The sequence below is a fragment of the Eptesicus fuscus genome, chromosome 18, assembly GCF_027574615.1.
Source record: "Eptesicus fuscus isolate TK198812 chromosome 18, DD_ASM_mEF_20220401, whole genome shotgun sequence".
Taxonomy (NCBI): Eukaryota; Metazoa; Chordata; class Mammalia; order Chiroptera; family Vespertilionidae; genus Eptesicus; species Eptesicus fuscus.
In genome coordinates, this window is record NC_072490.1 from 17701506 (window position 1) to 17716378 (window position 14873).

At 43.2% G+C, this 14873-nt stretch overlaps 1 protein-coding gene across 3 annotated transcripts in view; it reads right to left on the reverse strand.

The window, feature by feature from the left end:
- Positions 1-14873, reverse strand: part of RARB (retinoic acid receptor beta) — a 347507-nt gene that overhangs the window by 145834 nt on the left and 186800 nt on the right. For 2 of the 3 annotated variants that reach the window (XM_054729434.1, XM_008153638.3), the window contains exon 1: positions 4120-4694. The exons of the other annotated variant lie outside the window; for it this stretch is intronic. In XM_054729434.1, the coding sequence (XP_054585409.1) occupies positions 4120-4276 (157 nt within the window). In that variant the 5' untranslated portion in view covers positions 4277-4694. Of the gene's footprint in view, positions 1-4119; positions 4695-14873 lie in introns of those variants that run through there. 3 annotated transcript variants of the gene reach the window in all.

The window sequence follows — 14873 nt, forward strand, 5'->3', positions numbered from 1 at the left end:
CTTGAAAAAAGTTTTCTATTTTGCATCTTGGTTTTACATCTCCATCTGCCTCCCAGAGAGTTACTTTCCAAGTAAACACTTCAAGCGTTTAAAAAATGACTTTGCTTTTAAAGATGATAAATTCCTTGAGAGCAGAATTTATCATCTTCATCATCTATTTCCCTTCTGAAATCCTTTATTGATGCGTGTGGAATAGATAAAGAATAAAACGGTAAGGTTTTCTTTTCAGCCAACTCAGGGGCTTACCATGTTGAAAGGAAATTATAAACATCTGATATCCAGAACTTTCTTTTACTTTTATGCTGTAAAGAAAAGTTCATGACAATAGTGACTGGTTATATATGGACGAAGCCAGGCTTTCAGAAACGAGAAGAAAACTTCTGATTCAGGTCAGCTAACCTATCAGAAATTGCCATTCTGATCATTTATCTAGTAAGAGGGGAAAAAAAAAAAAAAAGAGGCCCATTCCAATGCAAAGACTCTGCATTTGGGCTGGAAAATCAAATGCTCACTAGAGCTTCTAAATCAGTTCCATAGGCGAAGCTGAAGCAGACAGATGCCTACCGCTCCTACTGTTTTGTTTTACTTTTGGAATCTACGCTTTTCTGGTGATGAAGTTTAAACTCACACACTTTTTCTCCTAAGTTGCCCATCAATAGCTCCCTACCCAAAGCACCAAGGTATCTGGATACAGGCAACACTTATTTGAGTAAATTTCTTTTTCCTTCAGGGAAGAAAAGTCTGTGAATCTTCCACTTGTTTTCAACCGACCCTGTCCTGCACCCTCTGAGGTTTAAAGCAAAAATCCCCTTTCTTCTCTTCTTTCTGGTGGTATTAGTTACCACCGTCATGTGGCCGAGAAGCAGAAAATTATGTCCTACTTTAGAAAAACAATTGAGCCTTTTCACCGAAATATTTATTCAAAACCCCAATCAATTCATACGGTGGCTGTCAGTCTTTATTTAGTCTCTCTTTCAGAGGGTATCTTTGATTTTGCCACTTTGACCCCAATTTATATCTCAGTAGGGGAGGATTTAGATACTGTTTAATACTTAAAATTCAGGTCCCAGGTTTCTGAGAAGGGGACTTTTTTCGTTCCTTAGTCACACATAACCACAGCTGTTTTTTTAAAAACAACAACCACAGATTATTCTTTCTCATTAATGGGCAAAAGACTATTTCAAAAAGAATTTTTTCCCCCTATTTTTCTTTTGATGTGTTGACTAGGGAAAGGACAGGGAAGGGGGCCAAGAAATTGTCACACTCATTTCACTGAAAGCAACTATATTTAGACCACAAATATTAGGATTTATCCTATGCCCACTGAGCAATTAATGCTGAAAACATCTGGAGCAGCCTAAAACCCAAGATAATCCAAGAGGAATCTGAACAGAAACTTAAGAGACTCCATACCTTCCAGGGGCAGTCTTAAAATCGTATTATTTATACCACATTCCCTTAGTAGCCCACTAATCCTGACTTCGCATTTTTATAACCAGCAATTTAGAGGCCCTACTCCAACAGCAGCTGGTTGACATATCATTTTTCTGCCTTGAAAATTAAAAATTAAGAAAAGGAAAATAATATTCTAACACCTTTCAAGAAAAGCTTCTGGTGTGTTTTGCATTCAAAGGGTTTACTCTTAAGTACTACACACAACACACACACACACACACACACACACACACACACACACACACACCATTAAAAAATCAGTAGGATCTCAAAACAGAAAGGAGTTTTGGTTGGAATTTAGTACTAGTTTTTTCCATCTTGCCCACTGTTTCCTCTGCCTTAAGAGCACAAACAGATCTGCTTCTCGTCAAAACAGTCATTAAGTAAAATGGAAAAGGTTGTGGCTTTTATGTCTTACTTATACAAACGTAGCCCTAATATGCTTTTATTTCAAAAGCCCTAGCTAGCCAGTTATGCCACTCTGAACCAAACACCCCTGGCAGACATTTGTTAGAATTTTTATTTATGCTTAAAAACGGAATCCCTTGAACAGCTACACTGACCAGTCTGAAAAGAGGTTTGTGGGGGGAGAAAGGTGCATAAGCAGTATTTACATTTTATTCATTTAACCTAAAGTTAGGGTGTGGGATTCCAACCCTCGTGAAATTGACCACAGTAAGCTCTAATTGCCCTGCTTACAAAAAATAAGACACTGGAATTTCTGAAATCCCTTTGTCAAATGCCTTTATTTACTTTGCCTAATGCAAGTTTCTTTGATTAGCTGAACTTTGCTGTTATCAACACTTCTTGCTTATCGACCGGCCCTAGGCGAATGACACATTTACCACTCCTCTTCCCAGATAAGAAAAATCCCTTGTTTAACTTGTTCAAGAACAAACAAAGCTTTTCCCCCTACTCCTACAACTTAATGGGCATGTTTGGAGGGTTAATTACAAAAGGGAGAATGTCTGCTTGTAAAAGCTCTATTAGGTCTAATAGCTTTATGCCAGGGTCTTCAGCATTTTCCCCCCCTCCTTAAAAAAAAAATGTTTCATTAGAACTTTCTCCTGCAAGAAGTTTGAGAGAACACCCCCCCCCACCCCCGCCCAGTTCCCTGAGACCCCAGGTGAGATTGTTCACCCTGTTTTAATTGCTGGACAGGACAGGTCTAAAAGATCTGTGAGAGGCTTGGAAAATTACTCTGTAACGCTAAGTTTCTCTGCCTTCTCTGGAAAGAAACTAGGAAGCAGGAAAGAAAAGGCATTTGGGAAGCAGCTCAAGATGAAGCCGCCTTCTGAAAATGATATTGTTTTTGCCCTGGTTAAGGCTCGACGAAATATTAAGTCAGACAGCCAGACTGTTGGCATCAAATGGTTATTGATTTTTCAGCTACAAACCTGTTGATTTCCTGGCCCAAGAAGCAAGTCTTTCTCCCTTAGAGAAGTTTCAGAGAGGGCAATTTAAATCTTGTCACTGTCCCCGCTCCTTTTTCTCCTCTCTCTTTAGATAAGCCACCATGTTATTAGGAAAACTCAATTTCTCCCAGTTAAACTTTGACCTCTCTGAAAACAAAGATTTAAAATGTCATTTTCAGGCTAATGCTCCAATGAATTGTCAAATAAAGTACTAAAAACATTTTGATAGATAGCTCAGCCATTTATCTAAATCACTGTCAGGGCTAAGATGCATCCTGCAGGCTCCCACTACAGCCACCGAAGGTGGGATTTTCTGGGACTTCTGGTCATTTCTCAAGCCAGCAGCCAGGCTACTGTTGACCAGATGCGTGCCTCGGCACCGTGTCAGCATCAGATAACCAAATAGTCAATATTTTTTTTTTTTAAAAGCTGGGCTACCTCGCTTATATTTCCTTCCCTATAACCGATGTCCAGGTTCCTGACTGAATTGCAAGGTATGGAAAATAATGGATGGCTCAGCCCAAGGGGTGTTCATTGCCAGTAGTTTTCTAGCAAAACAGCAACTTCTTAGAGCAACAAAGTGACTCGGAAAGGTGGCAGCAGGGTCAATGCTAAGAAATATGGCTTTTCCTTCGCAAGGAAAACATTGGGGGCTGCAGCTTTAACTGGTGGTTTATGAACTTCAGGAGCCGCAAGCCATCTTAATCAGGCTAAGTTCCTTGCAAGGAAGATGTCACATTTTAATTACTTTGGACTATTGAAACACATGGGGAAGGGTGGGGGGGATATATACACAACCCACAGCTAACCCAAAGAACAGCAAAGTTAAATTCCCCTCTGCATACATCTTAGTTAAAAACTGCACAATGTGTCAAATCGCCTTACTTGAAGAATGTTTCAAAGTCCTGTGGTCACCCTCTACTTTTCCCCCCTCCATGCAGATTTAAAAAAAAAAACAAAACTGTTTTCAAGAGACTTGTAAGGTTGGTAAGGAGAGGAGCGGGGAGTCGGGAGGGGTTGTTTGGGAAGAAAACATCTTACAGGAAAATTTCAGCAGAGGGGATCAATATGCACACGCCAGCATATCACACCCTTTCAGCATTAAATCATTAAACCCTTTGTCTTGCTACCAGTGCAGTTTGTTTCCAATGTCTTTATTGCATGCAAGAGAGACAATTCATTCTCTTTTTTTTTTTCTTTTTTTTTTTTTTTTTTTTGCTTGGTAGAAGAAGGGAAAAAATAAACCTACATTGAGCAGTGTGCCGATGTTGCCATTCGGTTTGGGTCAATCCACTGAAGCATGCTTTGAGAGCTTTCTCCTGGAGCATGCAGGAAGACGGGCTCGCAGTGTAGAAATCCAGGATTTGCCCAGGACTCACTGACAGAACATCCATACAGTCAAACATGATCTCCCCTGCACCGAATGTCTGCAAAAGTGCTTATCCTCTAGGTGTGGAGGCAAATGGCATAGAAAAGTCCACCCAACTCCATCAAACTCTGCCCCTTTTTTGGCACGTAGGCTGTTGGTCTTTTTCCCAGCCCCGAATCATGAATTATGACAGACAAGCCAGCTAAAAGCCTGTAATTGATCCAAATGATCATTTACCATTTTCCAGGCTTGCTCGGCCAATCCAGCCGGGGCGGGGGTTCCCAGCAAGATCCCAAGTTCTCCTTCCGAGCCGAAGCCGGCAGAAAGCCTTCCGAATGCAGTCCGGATCCTACCCCGACGGTGCCCAGGCAAAGCCTGCCCGGCTCGCTCGCGTCCTCGGCATCCCAGTCCTCAAACAGCGCGCATGGGGGAATTCTGGTCCCCCCTTTGGCAAAGAATAGACCCTCCTGCCTCTGAACAGCTCACTTCCTACTACTTCTGTCACACAGAATGAAAGATTGAATTGCCTAATATATGCGAGTGAACTTTCGGTGAACCCTTCCCGGGCTGCTAACCTTCAAATGACCCAACGAGTCTGACATCACCAACTCCCAGGATTCTCACAGAGCTCAGAAACTCCCAGCAGCCCTGCAAACGCAGACAGCCAGAGAGACAGGCAGCGAGCGAGCGAGCGCGCAAAGCCGGCTCTTTCTTTCCCATTTCTCACCTTAAAAACAATGCAAGAAGTGCTTTTAAAACGAGCCGGGGAGGAGCCAGGGCGCCGCTCCCGGCTCACGCTGAGCGCCAACTTCTCTCCCTTTTCGCCTTTTTTCTTTGCAGCCGCTTCGCTGGCAAGCGCCTGTTTCCCCCCCTTACCCTCTCGCCTCCCGCCCACCCTCTAGCCCCCAGCCCACCCTTTAAATTCCTCCGTGCGCCTCTCTGTCTGTTAAATTCCTTGTAACTTATGTATTTTTCCACTCCCGCAAAAGCACAGGCAAGCCCTAAGCTGTAGAATAGGGGAACGGCTACCCCTCGGGGAAGCCTCGAGATGAGAAACTTTCCATTTCATGATGTTTTTCTCCTTATCCCTCTTGCAAGCCTGGGCATTGCATTTGCTCTGGAGTAAAAAAGCTAGCTTTCCGGATTCAGTTACTTTTCAGCGTAGGGAGGAGTCAAGAATTAGTTACTCCTGTCCCAAACACACACACACACACACACACACACACACACACACACACACACACACACACAATCAGTGATATAGAGGACTTCAGGTCCTGCCCTGAGCAAATATATAGCGCTCAAGAGCATGGATGTGGGAGTAAAACTGAACTAGATACCCAAGTCCAATCCAGTTCTATCACTTACCAGCTGTGCGATCTGGGACATGAATTTAAACACGGGGCCTCAGTTTTCTCATCTGTAAAATGGGAATATACCACTACCCACCTCAGTGGGTTGCTGTGAGGACAAAAAGAAATAGTGCTTGTATGACTCTTAGGACATATCCTGGAACAAATATTAGCTGTGATTCTTCCTTTTATTTTTATTTTTTTTAAAATGTATTTATTGATATTTTAGAGAGAGAAAGAGAAAACAATGATTTGTTGTTCCACTTATTTATGCATTCATTGGTTGCTTCTTGTATATGCCCTGACCGGGGATGGATCCCGCAACCTTGGTGTATCCGGACAACGCTCCAACCAACTGAGCTACCCGACCAGGGCCTCTCTTATTTTTCAACTAGGGAAATAAAAGCCCAGGGAAACTGAGACCTGCCTAAGGTAATACAGCTTAGAATCGCAACTAAAACCCAGGTCCTCGGAATCCCTGTCTAATGCAGAAATTACTGTGCTGTTCCCACAGCCTCGCACCCCGATAGCATATTTCGGCGGCCTCTCTCCTCACACAATCACCACCCCCCGCCCCCAAATTAAACACATATTTGAAAACTGGTTAAGTGTGAGGGTTTTGTATTTGCAAGGGCCCATTTTCACCAACACGAGCCCCTGCCCAATCTGGCTATTTATTTAGAATCGTTTTAAGAGAAAAAGAATGATTTCTGTGCCTCCTACACTGACCCTACCGCGAGGAGGGAGAAGCTTTTTAACCAAGTCTTAAAACATTGAGAGGGACAGGTGTAATATTGACAAATAAACTCGGCTGACAGAGAGCTTTGACGGACAGCCAACCCACCCTGCAGCCATTTTGCATAACTTGCTTAAAGGGTGCACCTGTACTTCAAAGAAAGGAAACTCTGGGAGGAATGAAGACACCCTACCTCTTGCCCTGCCTCTCCGATATTTACTCCTAATTCTCCCGCAAAGCAGGGGGGGCAAGTGGACAGCCTGCTTGCCCCTTGCAGGGAGAACGCTGCTCCAGTCTCCTTTCTTGTGGACAGTGCTGGAATGTGCACTGGCATCCAGGCTTTCACACAGCCTGTCAGGGGGCACCCCGCCCCATACCGTCTAGCGGAGTTGCTAAGTGGCACTTGTGGTGTACCATGAAAAGTATGCATCGCACACACTTCCCAAGTCCAAGGTCCTTTTAGGAAGGTACATTAAAACAATTTCCAGCCCAGCAAGCTCAGCTCGTGCTATTGAAAAGTCCAGGGTGATCAAGGTGCGAGAATTTGCTGAATCTATGTACTTATTTCCTCTCTCTCTCTCTCTCTCTCTCTCTCTCTCTCTCTCTCTCTCGTTTTATATCATCCTCATTTTGTAACAGAGCTGTATCACAAGAAACCCTTTAACTACAAAGAAAACACACATTTTGGGCAAGGAGAACAGAGGATTTGACAAAACATTTAACACACTGTCGTTAAGATAGTTGTAAAGATACACAAAGCACCATGATTATGTGGCGATTTCTATGTGGTCCTTGAGACTTATAGCTCCGAATGTTTATTTGAGGCCCTCAGAGTTCCTTGGAAACTGGGCTCATTTTAGACCGGCTACTGGACGTGGGTGAACAGTTGTTCGGGGAGAGGGGAGGACGCGTCTCTATTTAAAGGACAGCAGGAGGAACTACTTGGTGAGACAGGGCAGCGCTGCCAGGCGTGTGTGTACAGGTATGTGCTACCAGGAGAGGCCACTGCACTTCCTCCCTCAACATCCTGCCGAAGGATAGGGCGCACCGGTCCCGGGGGAATGAAGATGGGTTAGCGTCCCCTGAATTCTGATCATTCCCATTTCTTAAGCCAGAGAATCAGCCTCATCTCGGGAGGGCACACCTGCTCCCAAATTTCTTCCCTCAATACCATGTCATAACACAAAAACAATGACAACGTATGCGCAGAGCAGGGGCTGGGAGATTTGGTGTTTTCTCTGTTTTTTTTTTTTTTTTTTTTGCGCAAGAATATTTAAAATTTATAATCGCCTTAAAGTCGTCTTAAGTGTAGAGAAATAAACTTGGGCCTTGAAATGAACGATCAGCGTTTGAATCCTCGTGAACAGAACACTATGGGTGTCTTCTACTGCAACCGTATTCAGTCGGTTAATCTTTTCTCATCATGAATTAATTATGCTGAACGCAATTATGAGAACTATTATTTAAGCCAAGTATTCATTTATAAAGCAGCCCCACAATTTAGCCGCATGCTCCTTATCGTTTCTTCATCAGTAAATCTAATTCTTACCCTTCGTGAAAACTTGATTCCTACTCCAAATTTTCAACTTAAGTAAAGTGAAGGAAAGGACACACAAATAAACCGCAATTCTTTAAATACATACCCGTGTTCTAAAAAAGATGAATGACTAGGTAGAAGGTGACAAATTGGCCTAGTTAATTTCTTGATAACGAAGTTTAAATTATTGATACCTCTTTTAAACATTAATCAGTTGGACAAAACCTTTCCCAAATATCCTCCTGCTACAGCATAAAATAAGATTTGGGTATATGCCATTTCCTGTACAGCAAGCCCTCACTTTTGTTGTCAAAAATTTTCTGCAACTTAGGACAGAAGTGAAACAATGTATAACAAAACCAGTTTTCCCATCGGCTAATTGATAGGAATAAGAGTTTAAGTTCCTGAGACATTTCATCAGCATCATAACGAAATAACACGAACAAAATGACGTTGTTTGAGGACCTGCATTCCCTTCGTGTTTGACCCACGGTAAAGGAAACCCTAATAAACATACTTCCAACCCCAAACAGAAAAGCAAAAGTTTGAGACCGAAAGCCATTGTGTTTCGGAGTAACCGTGGATTTGTCAGTGTGACACAGCACATTTGAAACCCATAATCATAAAACAAAAATTTACAGCCAGGGCTCAGGGTCTACATCTGTTTCCCTGGTTTCCACACGGCAATTACCCCACTGGACAATCCAGAAAGAAACACCATGAATCACGCTTCGCAAGCATGTTGGAACTGGAGAGTTTTGTGAAGAAAATGCAGGCCTCTCGATGCGACAGTGTTGCAGCCGGCCGTGCTCCAAACCGGTCGAAGGCTTTGTGTGATGTGTCTAAATAAAGCGATTCCTACAGGCGCCGACATATCCACCCCAGGCACAAGTCATGCAAAGTGCAGGCGTACGCGGGAGGGGGCAGCGGAGGGAGGTGGGCGCGGATTGTTTTACAAAGACACACCTGTCTCTTTCATGCTTTTGTTTTTTTTTTTTTAAGTATTTATTTATTTTTTTTGCTGTTAATCTCATATAAACCCCTCCCGCCACAATTCTGCCGGGAGAACAAATGGTTAGCACTGAGGGATGTGTGTGTTTCGCAGGGGAGCCAAGGCAGAGACGTGTTGCCCGCACAAGCCAAGTGTTGAGGCGGTTCCCAGGCTCCACACCACCAGGCAGAGCGCCTGGGAGATGTTCTAGCACTCATCGCCCGCGGGGACTGAACACCTGCTAATGCACCAGGACTGCTGGTGTTCGTGGATCTCATACCAGCAGCACCAAACGTGGCCTTGCAAGGTGGCTGTGTGCATCACTGCAGACCGGGTCCTCTTAGGACCCCAGGAAGCATCTGTTTTTCCTCAAACACCTCTCTCCACCTCGAGTGTTGGCCACTGTGTCCTTCCTTCACTGGGCTCCTTTCTCTCCAGCTTCCTGCTTTTTCCAGTTTCCTCCCGGTTACTTAAAAAACACCATTCCCCCAGGACCGGGGTGGGCAAACGGCGGCTCGCGAGCCACATGCGGCTCTTTGGTCCCTTGAGTGTGGCTCTTCCATAAAATACCACGGCCTGGGCGAGTCTATTTTGAAGAAGTGGCGTCAGAAGAAGTTTAAAGTTTAAAACATTTGGCTCTCAAAAGAAATTTCAATCGCTGTACTGTTGATATTTGGCTCTGCTGACTAACTAATGAGTTTGCCGACCACTGGCCCCAGGACAAGGGGCACACTTCTCTCTTTCCACGGTTCTGAGTTATTTTCTTTAGCACCTCTGGCTTTTGCTGTGTGTGACTCACGAAGACACCTATTAAAGACCAACAGTTTCTGTCGATCCCAACTTGAGACTTAAATATATCCCCTCCTGAAGGCCTAGGTACTGAGTAATAAACTCTCAACTATTTCTCAGCTGATGGCCACTGTTTGGGGCACCAGCTCAATGATCAGTTTGGGGGAGACTTATCTTTGGCTATTTCCTCTTACTTACTTTCCCCCTTTTTAATTTAGTTTTTTTTTTTTTAAGTAATCCTATATAATAAAAGGCTAATATGCAAATGGTCCCCTTAGGAATTCAACTGACTGGGAGTTTGACCAGTTGCTATGACATGCGCTGACCACCAGGGGGCGGCGCAGAATGAATGAAGGCCCCAGCCAGCAGCTGGAAGGCCCTGATAGGCCCTGATTGCCAGCCAGGCCTAGGGACCCTACCTGTGCACAAATTTGTGCACTGGGCCTTTAGAACCTTTCATAAAAACTCAGAGAGTTTAGTCTGAAAGATATAAAGTGAGGATATATATATATATATGTTATTCACTCATCAAATGTTGAGTACCTACCATGTGCCAGTCACTGTCATAGGTGCTGGGCATATATCTGTATATCTTTAGGGGGGTATTCTTTACTGCTTTTAACACAAACATAATCAAATAATACATGTTATTCTGCAGCGTTTTTTAATTTAACGATATCTCCTGAACATCTTTTCATAACAAACAGAACTTTCTCATTTAAGAAATGAGTACATAGATATCTATTTTACAAGCTAAATAGCGCCTCTTTACATTAATGTGCTCTAACTCATTCCACCAGTGTCCAGCTACTGGATATTTAGGTTGTTTCCAGTTTTCCAGTGTTCTAAGAAGTCCTGTGGATATGTGTACTAAAACATCTGCTGGATAAAATTCTAGGAGCAGTATTGCCAAGTCAAAGATCATGTGCATTTTAAAATCTGATAGCTACATAAAATTGTACTCCAGGATGGTTGTGCCAATATATATTCCCCTTTTGTTCTAAAACACGGGTCAGTAACCGTTGTGTATATAGTGCCACAGGAAATATGTTAGCCTTTGTAGGTGATAGAGTTTCTGCTATAACTGCTCAGATCTGCAGTTGTAGGATAAAACAGCCATAGACCATGAATCAATGGGCATGGATGTGTTCAAGAAAACCTTATGAGAATTAGCAGTGAACTGGAGCTGAAGTTTGTCCACCTCTATTCTAAACCAACATTTCACCAAATTCTACATTGCTTTGTCTCTATCCCTATGAAACCTACCCATATATACTGGGTTTTGCTTACACTTTAATTTTCCTTCTCCTTTAAAAGCTTCACCCAGTTTTCACTTGTGTACCACATGAGTAATATGGCTCTTTTATTATATTCCTTCTTCCAGAATCACCTCTCCTTCTGTTTTGGCTCAGAATTTCCCACTTTCTTACTTCACTCTCTTCACTTCCTCCTGTAAGAAGGGGCGTGAGATTACATTTCTGCCTTCAAACGGGTCCCCTGTACTTCCTTTTGTCCACCACCAAATCTTCCTTTACCAGTAAAGTCCATTATGTCCATCAACACTCCTCTCCCCTCAATATACGATGGCAGTATTTGAGAGATGGAAACTTTCACAATGATTCCTAAGAATAAATGTCAACGGCACCGCCATGCTACATACAACATGCCCATGACGTCCCTGTATTATTCTGCCTGAATTGTTTTCATGTCTCGTCTCAACACATCTTCCAATGAGCTAAGATTAGATGTGCCCGCCCCGTTGGCAGAGAGCTTAGAAGAACAGCGAGACTTGTTCAAGGATGGAAAGAAGCACAAAGGATTCTAAGAGTGCTTTGCAATTATTTCATGTTAATATTATTAATAAAGGATAATGTCTTTAACTGAGATGCCTAACTTAATTCCTAGTTCAACACTTCATTTTTTGAAGTTCCTACGTATGAACAGAGGCTATTAGTTGGCTCTTAAACTGCTGTTTAAATTAATTAAAATTCAATACAATTAAAAACTTAGTTCCTCAGTCACACTGGCTGCATTTCAAGTGCTCGAAACCCACACGTGGCTGCCATGTTAACAGCACAGATATAGGACATTTCATCCTAGCAGAAAGTTGTGTTAGATCATGGTACTCTCAAAGGTCAGCTTGGTGATCAGAGAGGCAGTAAGGTGGGACCATGGAGCCTAGACATCAACTGACTGTGCTTGAATCCCAGCCTCCCCTCTACTAGTGTGAACCTCGTCAAGTCATTAAACCTCTACGCGACTTAATTCTCTCACCAGCAAAATGGAAATACTAATGGTACCTATGTTAAAAGTCCATAGAAAAGATTAAATGAGGTACCAGTTAAAAGTACGTAGGTCATTGCCTGAGATAGAAGTGATTTTAAAATGTTAGTGGAATGTCTGCAAGGAGAAAATGAAGTCAGGAACACATAGCTCAACTACTCCTCAAATGCTAGTGCCACCAGGTACAGAGACTCTCCTGTCAGGGCAGTCATTTTCCACCAGGATGCACCTTTCAGGGTATGGGATCTGGATACATGCAATTAGGGCAAGTTCCCTAAGGATTTTGCTGTATGTGCCTGGTTATATGCCACTGCATTGAAACGTGCGTGTGTGCACGTATGCTTGTGTGTGTGTGTGTGTGTAGATAAAGGAGGATGGTTTCTTTTATTTTACAAAGCCGACACTGAGTCAGAATGGCAATGAACTATTTGACAAGCCCTACCCTGCTGCTCCTGGGGGAAGCAGGAAATAATACTACATGACTTGGTGTTTTCTGTAGAAGTGGTATTTAGTCTCAGGAACCTAAGACCAATTTTGGCTAATAAAATGGCAAAGGTATTGTACAAGATGGAAGACTTGTGTTATCCTATCCTAGTCTACCTTATCTTATCTTTTCTTCCATCCATCCATTCATCCATCCATCAATCCTACCTACTTACTCATTCATCTACCTGTTATCCATCCCATTCACCCTCTATCCATTTACCCATCTACCCTTCTAGTTATCCACCCACTCACTTGTCCACCTACCCATTTACTCATCTACCTACCCATATATCCATGCTCTGACCCATCATCTACCCATGATCTAACCACCAATAGTGATAGAGAGAGCATGGCTTTTTGCAAGGCAATATGTGGAGTATGGACAGGCACAAAAGTAAAGCTTCTCAGATTATGCACGTGTCTCTCTCTAGAATCCTTGAAAAGGATTTCCTGGTGAGAGGTACTAGCAGAAATAAGGTCAAAGTCACTGACCACTGGAGATTTCAGTTAAACAGGTTTGATAATCAGGTTGTTGCCAGGGCACCCCTCAGATCTAACACTGATCTCTAAGAGCATCCCAGGATTTGAAATGCTAATGAAGCTGAGTTCTATTAGCAACACAAAAGTTTCTGACTCTGAGGGAAAGCTGAAGGCCCTAAAAGAATTTCCATCAGATTCTACTAGCAAAAGGGATGTAAAATTCACAAATACATCAGAGGAGCCATTGGAGAGGGAATGGAGTTTAAATTCACCCTGGTGTCTGACAGAGAAAAAGGCAGATAAAGGAGACCAATGGGACTGAATGGGAAGTGTGAAGGTAACAAAAAGCCAGATAGAAATCTCTGTGAAATTTCTATTGGGGAAAGAATCATCACACACACACACACACACACACACACACACACACACACACACACACACACAATATAAATACAACATAAATATTTTTGATGAAAAAAAAAATCATTTTCTCTCTCCTTTTAAACAGCAGGGTATAAAGCCACCCTCTCAATATCTACCTGAATCAAGGGCTTTGACAACTTCTGTTTGAGAGGGTACCATGGTGGCTTGCAAAATGAGTTTTGGCATTTTGTCATTGTTTGCTTTTTTGTTTTGAGTTAGAGGTGGTTCCAAAGAGAGTAGTAAAGATTTTTCAGAAGCAACAGTTCCAAAATTTAAGGGAACATATAAGCATGGGAGGGCAAGAAAGTGAAATAATAGAACTATGAAACATCTCCCTCTCTAAGTCAAATGCAATGGTAAAATACAAGATCACCGTAATGATTCCCAAAGCACTGCAATTCCAGGGCTTCCCACCCAGAGCTACATAAGAAAATTTCTAGGGTTGGGGAAAGTAATCTGCATGTTAATCAAGGTCCTTGGGTACTTACTCTGCACACTAAAGTGTCAGACCCTCCATTTGGTGAATGCCAAGACACAGTCCTAGAGGAATCGGTGTTAAGAAAAACGAATTGCGCCCTAGCAGGTTTGGCTCAGTAGATAGAGTGTTGGCCTGTGGACTGAAGGGTCCTGGGTTCAATTCTGCTCAAGGGCACATGCCTGGGTTTCGGGCTGGATCCCCAGTAGGGGGGCGTGCAGGAGGCAGCCGATCAATGACTCTCTCTCATCATTGATGTTTCTGTCTCTCTCTCCTTCTCTCTTCCTATCTGAAGTCAATAAAAATATTTTTTAAAATAAAATAAGAAAAAAAGATGATATTAATATTCCTCGGGCAAATGCCCACCCCCGTGAGGTCTAAAGGTTAAAGATCTGCTCTGTTTCCCTAGTTGGGCCAAGGCCTCCTCCCCTTTCTTTTGGGAGGTCTGGTCAGTGGCAGAGAACGCAGTTGATATCTACTCCCCCGCCCCCATTTTCCAGATTCAAAGAAAAATGACAGAGCTCATCTGTGTGTTATAGACAGAATGTGTCAAAACTCTGAAGAAGCCCTCACTTCCTCCTCTGAATGTTAGCAGGAGCTTCCTAGGAAAGGCTTCTGCTGGTTCTAGCCGTGTGGGCTGCCCTTGAAGAGGGTGGCCGCCCTCAAAGCTCTATTTTTGTCATATATGTAATTTGTGGCCAATCTGGAGGGGTAAGGACAGGCTAGTGTACCAAAACTGAGTTGGGAGGCCAGAGGTCTATCTGAACACTAACAGCTTGTGAGAACTTGTCTGGTCTGATCAGTAACATGAGGAGGCTGTTGTGACTCATGGCAGCAAATACATGGCTGGGGTGCCTCATCGGAGCCCACGCCAGAATTACTAATGTGTACCTTCTAAAAGATCTGGGTAAGGCTGCCCAGCAACAGACAAGCCCAGAGGTTGGCAGATTCCAAGGCCAAAACCAGCCCACCACCTGTCGGTGTAAAACAGCTTTATTGGAGAATAGCACATGCGCTTTTATTTGTTTACATATTGTCCATGACTGCTTTCAACCAACAACAGACTTGAGCAATGGCGACAG